Here is a 14802-nt window from a genome sequence, read left to right on the forward strand (position 1 = left end):
GCACTGCTGCCTCACAGCACCAGGGACCCAGGTTCAAATCTAGCCAAGGGCGACGGTCCGTGTGGAGTTTGCTCATTTTCCCCGTGTCTGTGTGGGTTTCCTCCGGGTGCTCCGGTTTCCTCCCACAGTCCCAAGGTGTGCAGGTCAGGTGAATTGGTCACGTTAATTTGCCCGTAGTGTTAGTTGCATTAGTCAGAGGGAAATGGGTCGGGGTGGGTTACTCTTCGGAGGGTCGGTGTGGACTGGTCAGGCCGAGGGGCCTGTTTCCACACCGCAGGGATTCTAAGCTAATCTAATCAAGACAATCTATTTTACTAAGTTGCCAAGGGTGTGTTTATGAAACGTTATACTATCCTGGAACCGTGACTATTCAGTTGTAAAGTACTCCATTATTCTGTTGAGTTTTCTAATTGAGTTACGTTATTCCAATGTTTTCTTATAGTATAAGAATAAAATGTGTTTCGCATCAAGCCTGGTAGTTTGACCAATCGAAATGCATCTGGAATGCGATGCCTTTAAAATAAGAAAAGGTTTGGGTCTAGGCTGTCTTCTTAATATGTTTTGAGGGGGTGGGCTGGTCCCTATCACAGGTGTCAGGAGCTCATGAAATGTGTCACTAAGACTACCTTGAGGCCATCCAACCTTACTCCTACAGAACCAATGACTGTGTGAACCCCCACACTCACAGGCAATGTTTGTGGTTGTCTCGCTCTTTCATCTTCACATTCACCGTCTTCCCCCCTGACCTGAGGAGGGAGGGTGGTGGGGGGTGAAAAACAAAACTGTCAACCCCACTGTTACACAAATACTGCCCCTTTCTCTCATCTTCCTTTCTTCTGCAAAGTCCCCTCCTATTCAGAGCCATGGAGATCTACAGCACAGATAAAGGCTCTTCAGCCCATTGGGGGGGTCCGTGCCAGTCAAAAGCAAGCACCTAACTGCAGAGGAAGCTCGATTATCTGCACGAGATGGGTGGGCACTATTATCCAGATGACTGGGACTCGGGAGTTTTCTGAAGTCTCCTTTTTCCTCACTCCACCTTGCCTTGCTTCCCCCCCCCCCCATCTCAGGGTTTGTTCCTGAGCAGACAGACACACACACACACACACACACACGTGTGCAAGGGACCTGCAGCACTGCTGCTTCCCGTCAATGGGATTGACAGAGCAAGTCCGCTCCCCATTCAGGAGAGTAGGCAGCAGCACAGCGGGCCAGTCAACAAGGTCCCTCTCTGCCTTGTACAGGACAATTGTTGGGGAGATGGTCAGGGGTCTGTATTTGAGAATATTCAGTGCTCTGAATTTGCCCAGATCGTCATTCTGTCTGTCTTTGTTTGGAGAGAGAGAGAGGGGGGTGGGGGGGGGTGGGGGGGGGGGGGGGAGGGGAAGGGGAGGGAGGTCAGTCATTTGGAAGTGGTGCCTGGGCTCCCAACAATGTCCAGGACTTTTCTTGGCAGCATTTCGGTAAGCCGACTTCACTTTTAATCATTGTCAACGGAAGACGTGATTGTCGCACCAGTGTTGGTGACACCTCCTTGGTGAAACGCTTTTATGGGACCTTGAGATCTTCCTCAGATAATCCAAAATTCGGGCAATTAATATTCAGAATATCGAGATTCCTCTGTATTCTAATCCCAAGTTCCAGCACTTAGCCTATAGCCTTCGATACCTCGGTGTCACACCGGAGACACTTTCTCCTCACTTACTCTGTCGGAATCGTGTATAGTTAAAAATCACACAACACCAGGTTATAATCCAACAGGTTTAACTGGAAGCACACCAGCTTTCGGAGCGACGCTCCTTCATCAGGGGATATGGAGGGCTTGATCGTAACACAGAATTTATAGCAAAAATTTGCAGTGTGATGTAACTGAAATGATACATTGAAAAATTGACAGTCTGTTAAGCCTTTCATCTGTTAGAATAAGTGATAGTTTCACTTCTTTCATGTGTAAATCACAAAACCCATTTTTTAAAGTTGCATTCTCGGGTTAGCTGTTAACAATGGTGATAGCTGGACAATATGTTGAAGGTGTTAGCCCCCTGTGTTCTCTGTCTATGACCTGATGTTTAGATTGATTCTAATCCAAAAAGTGAGATAACAGAGTTTTACATAGATTCATGCAGTTTTTGAGCTCAGAGTTCAACGTGAATGTATGCAGCTTTTGAGCAAAGTGCAATATAACTCTGCAAGTACAAATTCACCCCACAAAATATATGTGTGCATGTGGGTCTTTGTCTGTCTGTGTGTGTGTCTGTCTGTCCGGGGTGGGGGTTGTGAGTGTGAGAAAGTGTGTGTGTAGTGAGTGCAGAGTGTCTTAAGTCTGTGAGGGGGCGCATGTGTGAGTGTGTATGTCTATAAGGGTGTGTGTGGGTGTGTGTGTGCGCATCTGTGTGTACCTGTGTCCGTGTGTATGTGAGAATGTGTGTGTGTAGTGCGATGGTGATCACCTGTAATGTGACATGAACCCAAGGTCCCGGTTGAGGCCCTCCCTGTGGGGACCGAACTTAGCTATCAGCCTCTGCTCGGAATCGTTTATGACTTTGAATTCTTATCACGACTCCTCTGCACTCCTTTGGCTTCCATGGTAAAATACCCCATTTTCTTTCCTCTCTGTGTATAGCCAAAGCCTGTTTTCGCACGCAGTATTCCCACATCCACTGTCTCTACCCTCTGTGGACTCCTTGGGTTAACCCTAGCTAGGTCTAGCCTTTCCAACCACTTTTGTGTCGCCATTAATGGAGGATCCTGTCACGCCAGTGCCCAGAGGCCAATTACATTAATAACCAGCTCCCTGTTATATGCATAATCTGAGTCCTGTTGCTTAATGATCAAGACACCTGAGAGGCCAGTGAAAGGTTTTCAGTCCAGGCGGACCGTGCTGCACAGAGATCAGAGGGTGATAGAACAGAGCGAGGGAGGCCATGTTACAGCAGTGGAGAAGGTGCACACACAGGGGGCGCGCTCAACAACAGGTTTGAAATTTGAGAGCTGCTTTCAGAAGGGTGCGGCTGACATCAGGCAGGCCGACTGAGCGAATGCCTTCCCGCACCCGGAGCACGCGTCCGGCCTCTTCCCCAGTGTGACTGCGTTGATGGGTTTCCAGCAGGTAGTGATAACTGAATCCGGTTAAAGGTCCTTCCATGTTCACTGCTGCACTGGAACACTCTCACATGTGTGTGTGTGTGTGTGTGAGACCGTCCCTCAGTACACTGACCCTTAAAATGCATCCTCAAAGTCAGGACAAAGAGATAACACACTTCCCCTTCCATAAGCAATGACTGATGATATTCAGGTCCTAATGTCTCAAGTGACTTGCTGGGTTGTTTGATTCGAGCTTTCTGAATGTCACCTTTTGAATTCCCTGTAGAAGGACATTACAGAAATCATCACGGTCAGACCGAGTTAGTAATTTACCAACCAATCTAATTGTTATGAATATTTATCCCCTCCCAAAGCTGTAAAACCCCATCACACTCAGTCTCTCTGTCCCCAGTACTTGGGCTGAACTTTTAATTTGATGCAGTGTTGCCCCACATACCTAGGTACAGTGAAATGTTTTGTTTTGCATATAGTACAGGCAGATTATACCATACAGAGATAATTAGAGTAATAGATCAGAGGGAGGAATACGATATTACAGCTTCAGAGGCGGTGCATAAAGAGTAAGGTCAGCAGTACGCTTGTAATTTGAGAGGTCCATTCAGAAGTCCAACAAGAGCAGGGAAGAAGCTGTTCTGGAATCTGTTGGTATGCATGTTTTAAGGTAAACCCCTTCTGTGCCGCAACGACATGTTTGTGAAAAGTCCCTTTGTATTTTAGCACTTGCAGTTGGGAGGTCACCAGGTGAACCTGTTACACTCCCTCTAAAGTGACCTCGACTGAGGCTGATTGCTCAGAATCGAACAGGAGTTGACCTAACCACGTTTGTGAATCACAGCGCTTTTCCATTCAAACTAAGACTTGAAATCCCCACCCCGTAGGCAGAACAGACAAACCTTTTTGTCCTTAAATGTTCCAAGACTGATGACATTCAGATCCTGAAGAAATCCCAGTCAAATCTCAATGTGGTGTTTGACTTCACCTTCCCATCTGTCAATCTTCGGGTTCCACTCTGCCGTAAGATTGCAGACAAATTTAGGTTAGAAATTCAAAAAGAGACAAAGACCTTTTTGTGGGTGTGAGTTTGGTGTTTACAAATCCTCCATTCCTCCCCCTTTCCGCTTGGTAAAAGGAATTTACCCAACGCTGAAGGATTCTGCCCCCAGATATATCTCTGCTCCAAATGTGTCCTGTACACAAACAGCAGGACAAACTAAACTGGACACTCCATCAGCCTACCCTCCACCATCAGGAAAGTGACGGAAGTTGTTACCAACAGTGCTATCAAGCAGCTCTGGCTCAGCAATAACCTGCTCAGTGACAACCAGTTTGGACTCTGCCAGGGCCACTCAGTTCCTGACTTCATTACGAGCTCAGTTCGAACAGGGCCAAGAGAGCTGAATTCCAGAGGTGAGGTGGGAATGACTGAGTGCAGCATCAAGGATCCCTGTCAAAACTGAGGAATTGGGGAATGAAAACGCTTCACTTGTAGGACTCAAACTTGGCCCGAATTAAGTTGGTTGTTGGAGCCCAGTCGTCTCAGCTCCCACTGCTTCTAAGGGGGGTAGAGGCAGAAATCCTTGTCACATTTAAGAAGTATTTAGATATGCACTAACAATGTCAAGCCAAACAAGGCTGTGAGCCAAGTGCAGGTAAATAGGAGAAGAATAGTTGCTTGTTTTTGACTCAATGGGCCAAAAGGCCTCCTTCTCGTGCTGGAGACCTCTGTCACTCTATAACCATCCAGGACAAAATAACATGCACATGCAATGCAATCTCTCAACCACTGATGCCTTGAAACAGCAATATATGCTATCTAGGATCCGAGGATGCCTACTGTCCAGATAAAGGCCATTCGGCCCTTACAGTCTGCACAGACTCGGGAGGCATCCGATCCAGACCCACACCCTGCCCGCATTGCCTACTCCGCTGAGCCGGCACGTGTCTGGACTCTGTGGGAGAACGTGTAAACTCCGCACTGACAGTTGCCCAAGGCTGGCATCGAACTGGGGGGGGGGGGGTCCCTGGCGCTGTCAGGCGCTAACAAAACACACTCTGGAAATTCACTGAAGATCTTAAGCGGCGCCTTCCAACCTGCTGACTGCTTGCATTTAGAAAGACGGGGGGGGCAGCAGACAGATGAGAACGCCAGCCCACGCAAGCTCCCCATCCGGACCACTCACTGTCCCGACTTGGAAGTATACCGGCTGTCTCTGGGTCAGAATCTTGGAACTGCCTTCCCTAACAGTCAAGATTAGAGTGGCGCTGGAAAAGTACAGCAGGTCAGGTAGTATCGGAGGAGCAGGAAAATTGACATTTCGGGCAAAAGCCCTTCATCAGCAATAAAGACAGGGTGCCTGCGGAGTGGAGAGATAAATGAGAGGGGGTGGGGGTGGGGCTAGGGAGAAGGTAGCTGAGACAGAGCAGTAGGTGGATAGAGGTGGGGGTGAAGATGATCGGGCCGAGTGAATAGGTGGGAAGGAAGATTGACAGGTGGGCCAGGTCATGAGGTGGAAGGTTGGAACTGGGGTAAAGCGAGGCGGAGGGGAAATGAGGAAACTGGCCAAGTCCACATTGATGCCCTGGGGTTGGAAGGACCCAAGGCGGAAGATGAGGCGTTCTTCCTCCAGGCATCGGGTGGTGAGGGAGTGGCAATGGAGGAGGCCCAGGGCCTGCATGTTCTTGGCAGAGTGGGAGGAGGAGTTGAAATGTTGGGCGGTGGGTTGATTGGCGCGGGTGTCCTGGTCTGGGTTATAGTCCAACAGGTTTATTTGAAACTGCAAGCTTTCGGAGCACCGCTCCTCCGTCAGTTAGCTAGAGGGGTAGGATCATAGGACACAGAATTTATAAGTAAAAGATCATCGTGTCAGACAACTGACACTTCCAAATCACAGTGCCGAGATAACTTAAGGTTTCCCTGACGCTGGAAGGCAGCAGTGACAACAAGACCCACTTCGGAAATCCACTAAAGATCTTAGACACCACCTTTCAAATGCATGACCTTTTGCATTTAGGACAAAGGGCAGCAAATACAAGTTTCCCCCTGAGCCGACTTGGAAATATATCGGCTGTTCCTTCAGTGTCGCTGAGTCAGAAGAAGTTTTTTTTAAGATTAGATTACTTACAATGTGGAAACAGGCCCTTTGGCCCAACAAGTCCACACCGACCCATGCCCCTACATTTACCCCTTATCTAACACTTCAGGCAATTTACCATGGTCAATTCACCTGACCTTAACATCTTTGGACTGTGGGAGGAAACCCACAGCAGACATGGGGAGAATGTGCAAACTCCACACAGTCAGTCGCCTGAGTTGGGAATTGAACCCGGGTCTCTGGCGCTGTGAGGCAGCAGTGCTAACCACCATGCCATCGTGCCACCCACAAGTTTTGGGATTTACATATTAGTCCATTGAATCCTGCGTCCCCATTCTAAGTGATTGAAGACTTAACAGTAATCTTGGTTTGTTCATTCCGTCGTATCAGTTGTATGACACTTTGATCTTTTACTGTAAACTCTTTGTCCTATGATCTTGCCCCACTAGCTACCTGACAAAGGAGCAACGCTCCAAAAGCTTGTATTTTCAAATAAACCTGTTGGACTGTAACCTGGTGCTGTGTGATTTTTTGAACTTATATATTTTTGTTAGCAGAAGAGCCCCTTACATGTTAGCATAGAAAATAGGAGTCAGAATAGACCATTCAGTGGCGCCTTCAGTGATGGATGCATTGTTCAATGAGGTAAGCATTGTTTTCATGGACACAGAGACAGGTTGTGCCGTGGGGAGGAGCCAGAATTAGAACCTAAGGACCCAGACAGAGTTTAGAGAATCTAAAGTGAATGTTATGGAAACTGATAGAAGTCTTTCACCTAGTCCTCCGCACAGGTCGTAAAGCAAAGTATATATAAAGTCAGTTAAACTATAAAATCCATGAGGAAACTGCCCACAAGAAGCATCCAACCCAACTCAGTGTTCAACGTTTTCAGTGTGTTTTTCTCACCAAACTGTCAGAGAACTGCTCAGAGTGGTGTAACACAATCTGTTAGTCTGAGATTCAAATACTCTTGAGTCCAGCCAGTAATGGATATTTATTCCTGTTCTAGCTAAATGGTGTCAGAAATCTTTGTAAGAAGTATACCTCGGGGTAAATTGAGGGACAGGTCAATTAGGAGGAGTGATGGTGATAACTTCACAAGAATTTTATCACATGTTACGGACCCATGGTTCTCCATTTTGTATTTGTCCTTGTGGTTAATTCAGTGTCCGTGATAATGTATAACCTTTTGAACAACTGATCCATGAACTGCGTGATAGCGGCTCCAGGAAACCAAAATACTGAAGTAAAACAAAGAACTTTGGCTGCTGAAGATTTGAAAGCAAAATAGAAATTGCTGGAGGAACTCGGGGGGGGGGGGGGGGGGGGGGGTTCTGGCATCATCTGTGGATGAAGTTCTGAAGAAGGGTCACTGAACTCGAAACGTTAACTCTGCTTCCTCTACACAGATGTTGGCAGACCGTCTGCGTTTCTCCAGCTAATTCTGTCTTTGAACCAAAACGCTGACACTGTTGAACGATTCAGAGGACGACACAAAATGTTTGCCAAGAGATAAATTATTTGCTGCGGGTTTCGCACGGGCTGTGCTGATTGATCGTCTCAAACTCCACACCCTCGAACTTCGGAACTGGTTTAAAAAAAATTCAGGAATCTCTTGCTCCCCAGCCCGGCCAGAGATTGTTGCATTTCTAATGTAACGCATGGAGGGAAGGTTACCCAGCACGCCCCGCGCGCGCGAATACGGCCTATCTCCATCGCTGCGGTTGTGCCGCGCAAGTGCGTCAATCCCCGGGTCCCAGGAGGCCTGACTGAGCGTGCGCGACACTGTTCCCGGAAGCTGTGCTGAGATGGTACAGGGAGTGATGGCTACTGGAGTCAGAGGCGCTGGGATGTTGGGGGAGTAGGGGCAGAGAGAGACACTGCAGTCAACTCCAGCCGTGCAATTCGAGGAGGGAGGGGAGAGGGAAATAATAAATAAGGAGTAACACTTTGGGAGGGGTGTGGGAATCAGGAAAGCTCTGATCAGGACGGAAACCCTGGAAGGTGGATGGGGAAGATTCCCCTGCAAGTTGGAGGCCCCAAAGCTACAGGTAGGCTTCTGCGGTGATAATGTCTCTACCTCTAGGGTAGGAAGACCTGGGGTTCAAATCCCACCTGGTCCAGAGGTGGGCAATAACATTGCAGCACAGTGGTTAGCACAGCTGCTTTGCAGAGCTGGGGACTTGGGTTTGATCTCACCCTCGGGCGACTGTCTGGGTGGAGTTTGCACGTTCTCCCCCTTTTCACTGAGTCAGTACCATATCAAGGGCCGAAGGTCCTGTACTGTGCTGCAATGTTCTATGTTAAAAATCACACGACATCGGGTTATAGTCCAACCGGATTATTTGGAAGCACTAGCTTTCAGAGCACTGCTCCTTCATCGGGTGGTTATGGAGGTTAAGATCATGATCACAGAATATATAGCCAAAGGAGTCCAGGGTCATGTACTATAAACAATCTTAGATTGAGAATTTCATCTTTTACTGAAAAATGTGTTGCTGGAAAAGCGCAGCAGGTCAGGCAGCATCCAAAGAGCACGAGAATCGATGTTTCAAACATAAGCCCTGAAAAAGGGCTTATGCCCGAAACATCGATTCTCCTGCTCCTTGGATGCTGCCTGACCTGCTACGCTTTTCCAGCAACACATTTTTCAGCTCTGATCTCCAGCATCTGCAAGACCTCACTTTCTCCTAATTTCATCTTTTATAATGGGATCTGCTGGTTTCTGTTCTTTGATATATAAATCCCAGAACTGTTTTTAAATTACATTCTCAAGGTAGCTCAGGTTTTTAAACATTAGGTGTGAAGTCTATTTTCCATGTTCCCCCCACAGTGGAAAGATGTGTAGATTAGGTGTATTAGCCATGGGAAGTGCAAGGTTACAGGAGATAGGTAGAGGGGCGGTGTAGACTTGATGGGTCAAATAGCCCGCTTCCACACTGTAGGGATTCTATGATAGCATTTGTGAGCAAGTCAGTTCCCAAGACACATAAAATGACCCATTTTGATTCACTGTGAGTTTTAGGGTCACTGGAATCAGAAGGGAAAATGATTGGTTTAACTTCCATTCAGCATAAGAAGGGCTGGAGAGTTGAACCCATCCCAAGTAGAGAGAGAGAGATAGAAAGAGAGAGAGAGAGAGAGATGGGGAAATGGACTGATGGAAAGCGATGGGTGGAGGCAGAGGGAGTGGGTGTGTGGGACGGGACATTTTCAGCTCTCGGGTAGAAGGGGAAACCACGTTCTGCAGAAACACGAGATGTCTGTTCACGCATTTCTATCCTGTACTGACAGGGTTTGTAATCTCCATTTGCAGAATCTTAAAATGAGAGTATTCCCAGACTGGAAATGCAAGTTGAACATCACTTTAAGATCTGGCGGAGTCACTCGGTTGAGACGGACCTGAGTATCATCAGTCTTTGGGAGGAGTACCTTTGTCTGTACTGTTTGTGGGAAAGATTTCAAACATTGATGAGACTGAAAGAGTACCAAGATGCCCGTACACTCAGGAGTAAGCATGTTTCAGCACACTGACTGTGGAAGGGCCTTTGAACCAGTTACAATCCTGAGTGAGAGGGAACTGGATGAAAAGGCTTACCCAGGCTGAAGAATATTTGTATCATTCATAGTGTGGGGGGGGGGAACTGATGTGTGTGTTCTTTATGTAGACGACCAGCATCAGCCGACTGCCCAGTCCTCACACCATGGAGAAACCGTGGAAATGTGGGGACTGTGGCATGGGGTTCAGAACTCCATCTGAGGTTGAGATCCATCGACGCAGTCACACCGGGGAGAGGCCGTTCACCTGCGCCGAGTGTGGCAAAGGGTTCGCCGATTCATCCCACCTGCACAGACACCAGCGGACCCACGCCCGGGAAAGTCCCTTCGTCTGCCCCGAGTGTGGGAAGGGGTTCACCCGCTCGCAGCACCTCGAGGCACACGGGCGCACTCACACCGGCGAGAGGCCGTTCGCCTGCTCCGTGTGCGGGAAGGGATTCTCGCAGTCGTGCAACCTGCTGATCCACCAGCGGCTCCACACCGGGGAGCGGCCGTTCACCTGTGCCGTGTGCAGGAAGGGATTCGCTCAGCTCTCCCACCTGCGGAAACACCAACAGGTTCACGAGTGAAGCGGCGAATGGCTTCTGCCCCCCCCCCCCCGGGTAACGTGGGGAGTTAATCAAGTCTGCTACGAAAGGCTCGTCGCAGCCGAGGGAAGCCTCGAAACTGCTCGCGCCGGAGCCTCTGTTCGAAAGAATTCCGAACTGAATGTCGCAGCTTTGGGCTAAAAAGGGGAAACGGGCGAGAGAACTCACTGTTCAGTGAGGTGAGCATTGTTCACGAGGACACAGCGTGAGGTTACGCGATGGTCAGGAACCAGACAGAGATTAAAGACCAGGGGTTGATGCTGTGAAAACTGATGGAAGTCCTGCTCTCGTTCTCCTCACCGGTAGCAAAGGAAAGTCAATATAGACTGGGTTAATCTGTAAATCAATTGCCTGGGTTTGTTGCTGTCGTTTGCTTCAGGGTCGATAAGCTTGTCCTGACTTGTACCGGACAACTGGTGAGGCCGCTCCTGGAGTACTGTGTGCATGTTATAGGGAGGATATTATTAAGCTGGAGAGGGTTCAGAAGAGAGTTACCGGGATATTGCTGGGGTTTGAGTTATAAGGAGAGGCTGGGAGTTTTTTCACCGGAGAGCAGAGGTTTATAAAGTCATGAGGGGTGCAGATAAGGTGAATGAATTCCTGAGGTTGGGGGCTTTCAAGACAGAGGGGTATATTTAGATGGCGAGAGGAGAGAGATTTCAAAAAGACGTGAGGCAACTTTTTTTTTAACATAGAGTGGTTTGCATGTGGAACGATCTGCCGGAGGAAGTGGTGGATGCGGGTAGACTTACAACATTTCAAAGGGATATGGACCCGGAGCAAGCAGGTGGGACTAGTTTAGGTGGGATTAGGGTCAGCACGGACTGGTTTCTGTGCTCTGTGACTTGGCCTCGTTAAAGTTGATTCAAAACGGAGCGCCATTGTCGAGAATGCTGAAGTGGGAGCCACTGGATGAGGTGCATTGGGTGGGTGGTGCGCTCAACCTCATCGAAGGCTGCAGAGACATCGGGAAGAACGGGGAGGGGGGCTTTACCTGTGTCACCGTCCCGGAGAATGTCACTCACGACAAGACATCGGTTGGAGAACTGTCGCGGGGCGGATTGGAGGCATTCTAAGGAAAGATGGCTATGCATTTAGGAGTTTCATGGTATTTATTAATTAATTAATTCATTCATTCATTCATTCAATGAATCAACTGTTGTATTCATTCGGTCAGACAGTCATTCTTATGATCTTAGAATCCCTACCATGTGGAAACCTGCCCTTCAGCCCAACAAGTCCACACTGACCCTCCGAAGAGTAACCCACCCAGACCCATTCCCCATTACTCTACATTTATCCCTGACAAATGCACCTCACCTGCACATCCCTGGGCACTATGGGTAATTTACCGTGGCCAATCCACCCTAACCTGCACATCCCTGGGCACTATGGGTAATTTACCGTGGCCAATCCACCCTAACCTGCACATCCCTGGGCACTATGGGTAATTTAGCATGGCCAATCCACCCTAACCTGCACATCCCTGGGCACTATGGGTAATTTAGCGCAGCCAATCCACCCTAACCTGCACATCCCTGGGCACTATGGGTAATTTAGCGCAGCCAATCCACCCGAACCTACACATCCCTGGGCACTATGGGCAATTTAGCATGGCCAATCCACTCTAACCTGCACATCCCTGGGCACTATGGGTAATTTAGCACGGCCATTCCACCCTAACCTGCACCTCTTTGGATTGTGGGAGGGTACCAGAGCACCCGGAGGAAACCCACGCAGACGTGGGGCGAATATGCAAACTCCATACAGACAGTTGCCCGAGGCTGGAATCAAACCCGGGTCCCTGGCGCTGAGGCAGCAAAACTAGTACCCGAGCTAGTGTTGTGAGGTGATCAAATGTTTTAGGATTTTGGAATGACGTCGGGAGATCAGAGACAGAGCAGTGGATTGTGAAGTGGTTGAGGAATTTGTGTTATGATGACTTGATTTTTATTCGTTCATGGGATTCATTGCCCTTCTCTAATTGGGGCAGACCGTAGATTCAGATTCAAGCACATTGCTATGGATCCACAGGCTGAGACAACTGGGATCAGATTCTGAAGGGCATTGCTGGCTCGTATTATTGTCAGTCCTTAATTGCTCAATCGTCATTTAAGGTACATCTGAAACGAAAAGATCTTGGAGCGCGAGACCGTAGTTCCTTGAAAGTGGAGTCACAGGTATACAGCATAGTCAAGAAGGCATTTGGTACGCTTGTCTTTATTAGTCAGCGCACTGAGTATAGAAGTTGGGAGGTCATATTGCGGCTGTATAGGACATTGGTTAAGCCACTTCCGGAACACTGTGTGCAATTCTGGTCTCCCTTCTCTCCGAATGATGTTGTGAAACTTGAAAGGGTTCAGAAAAGATTTACAAGGATGTTGCCAAGGTTGGAGGGTTTGAGCTACGGGGAGAGGCTGGCGCTGTTTTCCCTGGAGCATCGGAGGCTGAGCGGTGACCTTATAGAGGTTTGTAAAATCATGAGGGGGCATGGATAGGGTAAATAGACAAGGTCTTTTCCCTGGGGTGGGGGAGTCCAGAGCTAGAGGGCTATAAGTTCAGGGTGAGAGGGGAAAGATATAAAAGGGACATGAGGAGTGACTCTTTCATGCAGAGAGTGGTGCATGTATGGAATGGACTGCCAGAAAAAGTGGTGGAGGCTGATACAATTACAATTATTTCTGCTTTCTTTATTCATTCATGGGATGAGGGCACTACTGGCTGGGCACAGCATTTACTGCCCATCCCTAATTGCCCAGAGGGCAGTGAAGAGTCAACCACATTGCTTTGGGTCTGGAGTCACATGTAGGTCAGACAAGGTAAGGTTGGCAGTTTCCTTCCCTTAAGGACATGAGTGAACCAAATGGGTTTTCCTGACAATCGACGTTGGATTCATGGTCATTGTTAGACCCTTAATTCCAGATCTTGTTTCATTGAATTCAAATTCCACCACCTGCCCTAGCGGGATTTGAACCTGGATTCCCCAGAACATTAGCTGGGTCTCTGGATAAACAGTCCAATGATAATACCACCTGGCTATAGCCTCCCCTGTTTAAAAGGCAGCTGGATGGCTATATGAATGGGAAGGGTTGAGGGAGACGTGAGCCAAGTGCTGGCAGATGGGGCTCGGTTAATTTAGAGTTCTGATCAGCGAGTATGGGTTTGGTTGAAAAGAAAACCTAAAAACCCACATGTACACATATACGTTTGTGGGGTGAATTTGTGCTTGCAGAGTTACATTGTACTTTGCTCAAAAACTGCATGAATCCATGTCAGACTCCATCAACTCACTTCCTAGATTAGAATCAGTCTAAACATTACGGCACAGACAACAAAACACAGGGGACAGACACCTTCAACACCCTAAGATCTTATCTGGGCTGACACCAATTGTTAAAGTTTACCTGAGAATGTAACTTCTAAAAAAAATTTTGTGATATACATATCAAAGAAGTGAAACTATCATGGTCATTCTAACAGATGAGGGACTTAACAAACAATCAAGGTATTTTTCAATGTATAATTTCGCTTGCATCACACTGTAAACTTGCTATAAATTCTGTGTCTTATAAATGTGTCCTCCACAACCACCTGATGAAGGGGCAGCGCTCCGAAAGCTAGCGCTTCCAAATAAACCTGTTGGACTATGGCCTGGTGTTGGGTGATTTGTAACTTCCGGCTTTGCTTCCTGATTCATTCCCATTGGTTGGAGGACCAGCCCCGCGCTGTCATCCAGCCCCGCCCCGTTGCCTGCTACTGGCTGGAGGACCAGCCCGATTTACTTGGATTGGTTGGCGGACCAGTTTCTTCCCACCCCGCCCCTCTCCTTTTATCCCGCCGCTTTGCTTCGATTGGTTGGAGGACCGGCCCACCTTTATTCTCATTGGTTGGAGGACCTCCCCCCCCCCCCCCCCAACTTTCGGCCGCCTCCATTCACTCTGATTGGTTGGGGGCTGTGGGGAGCCGCACCCACCGATTGTGATGTCCCCGTACGACGCGGGAGCAGAAGCAATGCGAAGGCTGCCCCACAGGGCGCATGCGCGATCCCCATCCTTGTGTTGATGGATGTTATGGTACCAACACCATCTTTATTGTCTTCCAAGTGCACCAGTCTGTTCAAAGCAGAGGAATTATCCAACACTTTGTTGTCTTCAATCCACCCCAGAGGGCAAGGGCGAGTGTGTAAGAGTAAGATTTGTGCTGGAAGTGAGGACTGTTTATAAACTCCTTTGGCAGGGCACTGGAGATGGGGAGGTCAACCCCCATCGTCCACATTAACACCTTTCAGAGTGGCTGCATTCATCAAGAGGTGAAGGTCAAAGGCTTCGGAACGTGGAAAGAGAATCATTTCTCGGTTCTGCCTGCGGGGGAAATGATTTCAAACTTCGCTGAGACTGAAAATACATGACCTGAGTGAGCGTATTCCAGTCTGGAAAAAGCTCCGAGCTGAAAATGTGTCG

General features: G+C 48.4%; 2 protein-coding genes across 2 annotated transcripts in view; both read left to right on the plus strand.

Annotated features, from left to right (window-relative positions):
* Positions 1-8009: 8009 nt before the first annotated feature.
* LOC132807015 (zinc finger protein 239-like) lies at positions 8010-13978 on the plus strand. The gene is made up of 2 exons (XM_060821298.1): positions 8010-8248; positions 9514-13978. The coding sequence occupies exon 2, from the start codon at positions 9902-9904 to the stop codon at positions 10322-10324; it is 423 nt and encodes a 140-aa protein (XP_060677281.1). The 5' UTR covers positions 8010-8248; positions 9514-9901; the 3' UTR covers positions 10325-13978.
* LOC132807053 (adenylate cyclase type 4-like) overlaps positions 11233-14802 on the plus strand; it is a 38555-nt gene continuing 34985 nt past the window's right edge. Inside the window, exon 1 of the mRNA XM_060821356.1 lies at positions 11233-11379. Coding sequence (XP_060677339.1) covers positions 11233-11379 — 147 coding nt within the window. The remainder of the gene's footprint in view (positions 11380-14802) is intronic.

This window comes from Hemiscyllium ocellatum (assembly GCF_020745735.1).
Source record: "Hemiscyllium ocellatum isolate sHemOce1 chromosome 27 unlocalized genomic scaffold, sHemOce1.pat.X.cur. SUPER_27_unloc_1, whole genome shotgun sequence".
Lineage (NCBI taxonomy): Eukaryota > Metazoa > Chordata > Chondrichthyes > Orectolobiformes > Hemiscylliidae > Hemiscyllium > Hemiscyllium ocellatum.

Excerpts from the sequence above, each read along its gene's own strand:
- LOC132807015 (XM_060821298.1), top strand. The coding sequence starts at position 9,902 with ATGGAGAAACCGTGGAAATGTGGGGACTGTGGCATGGGGTTCAGAACT.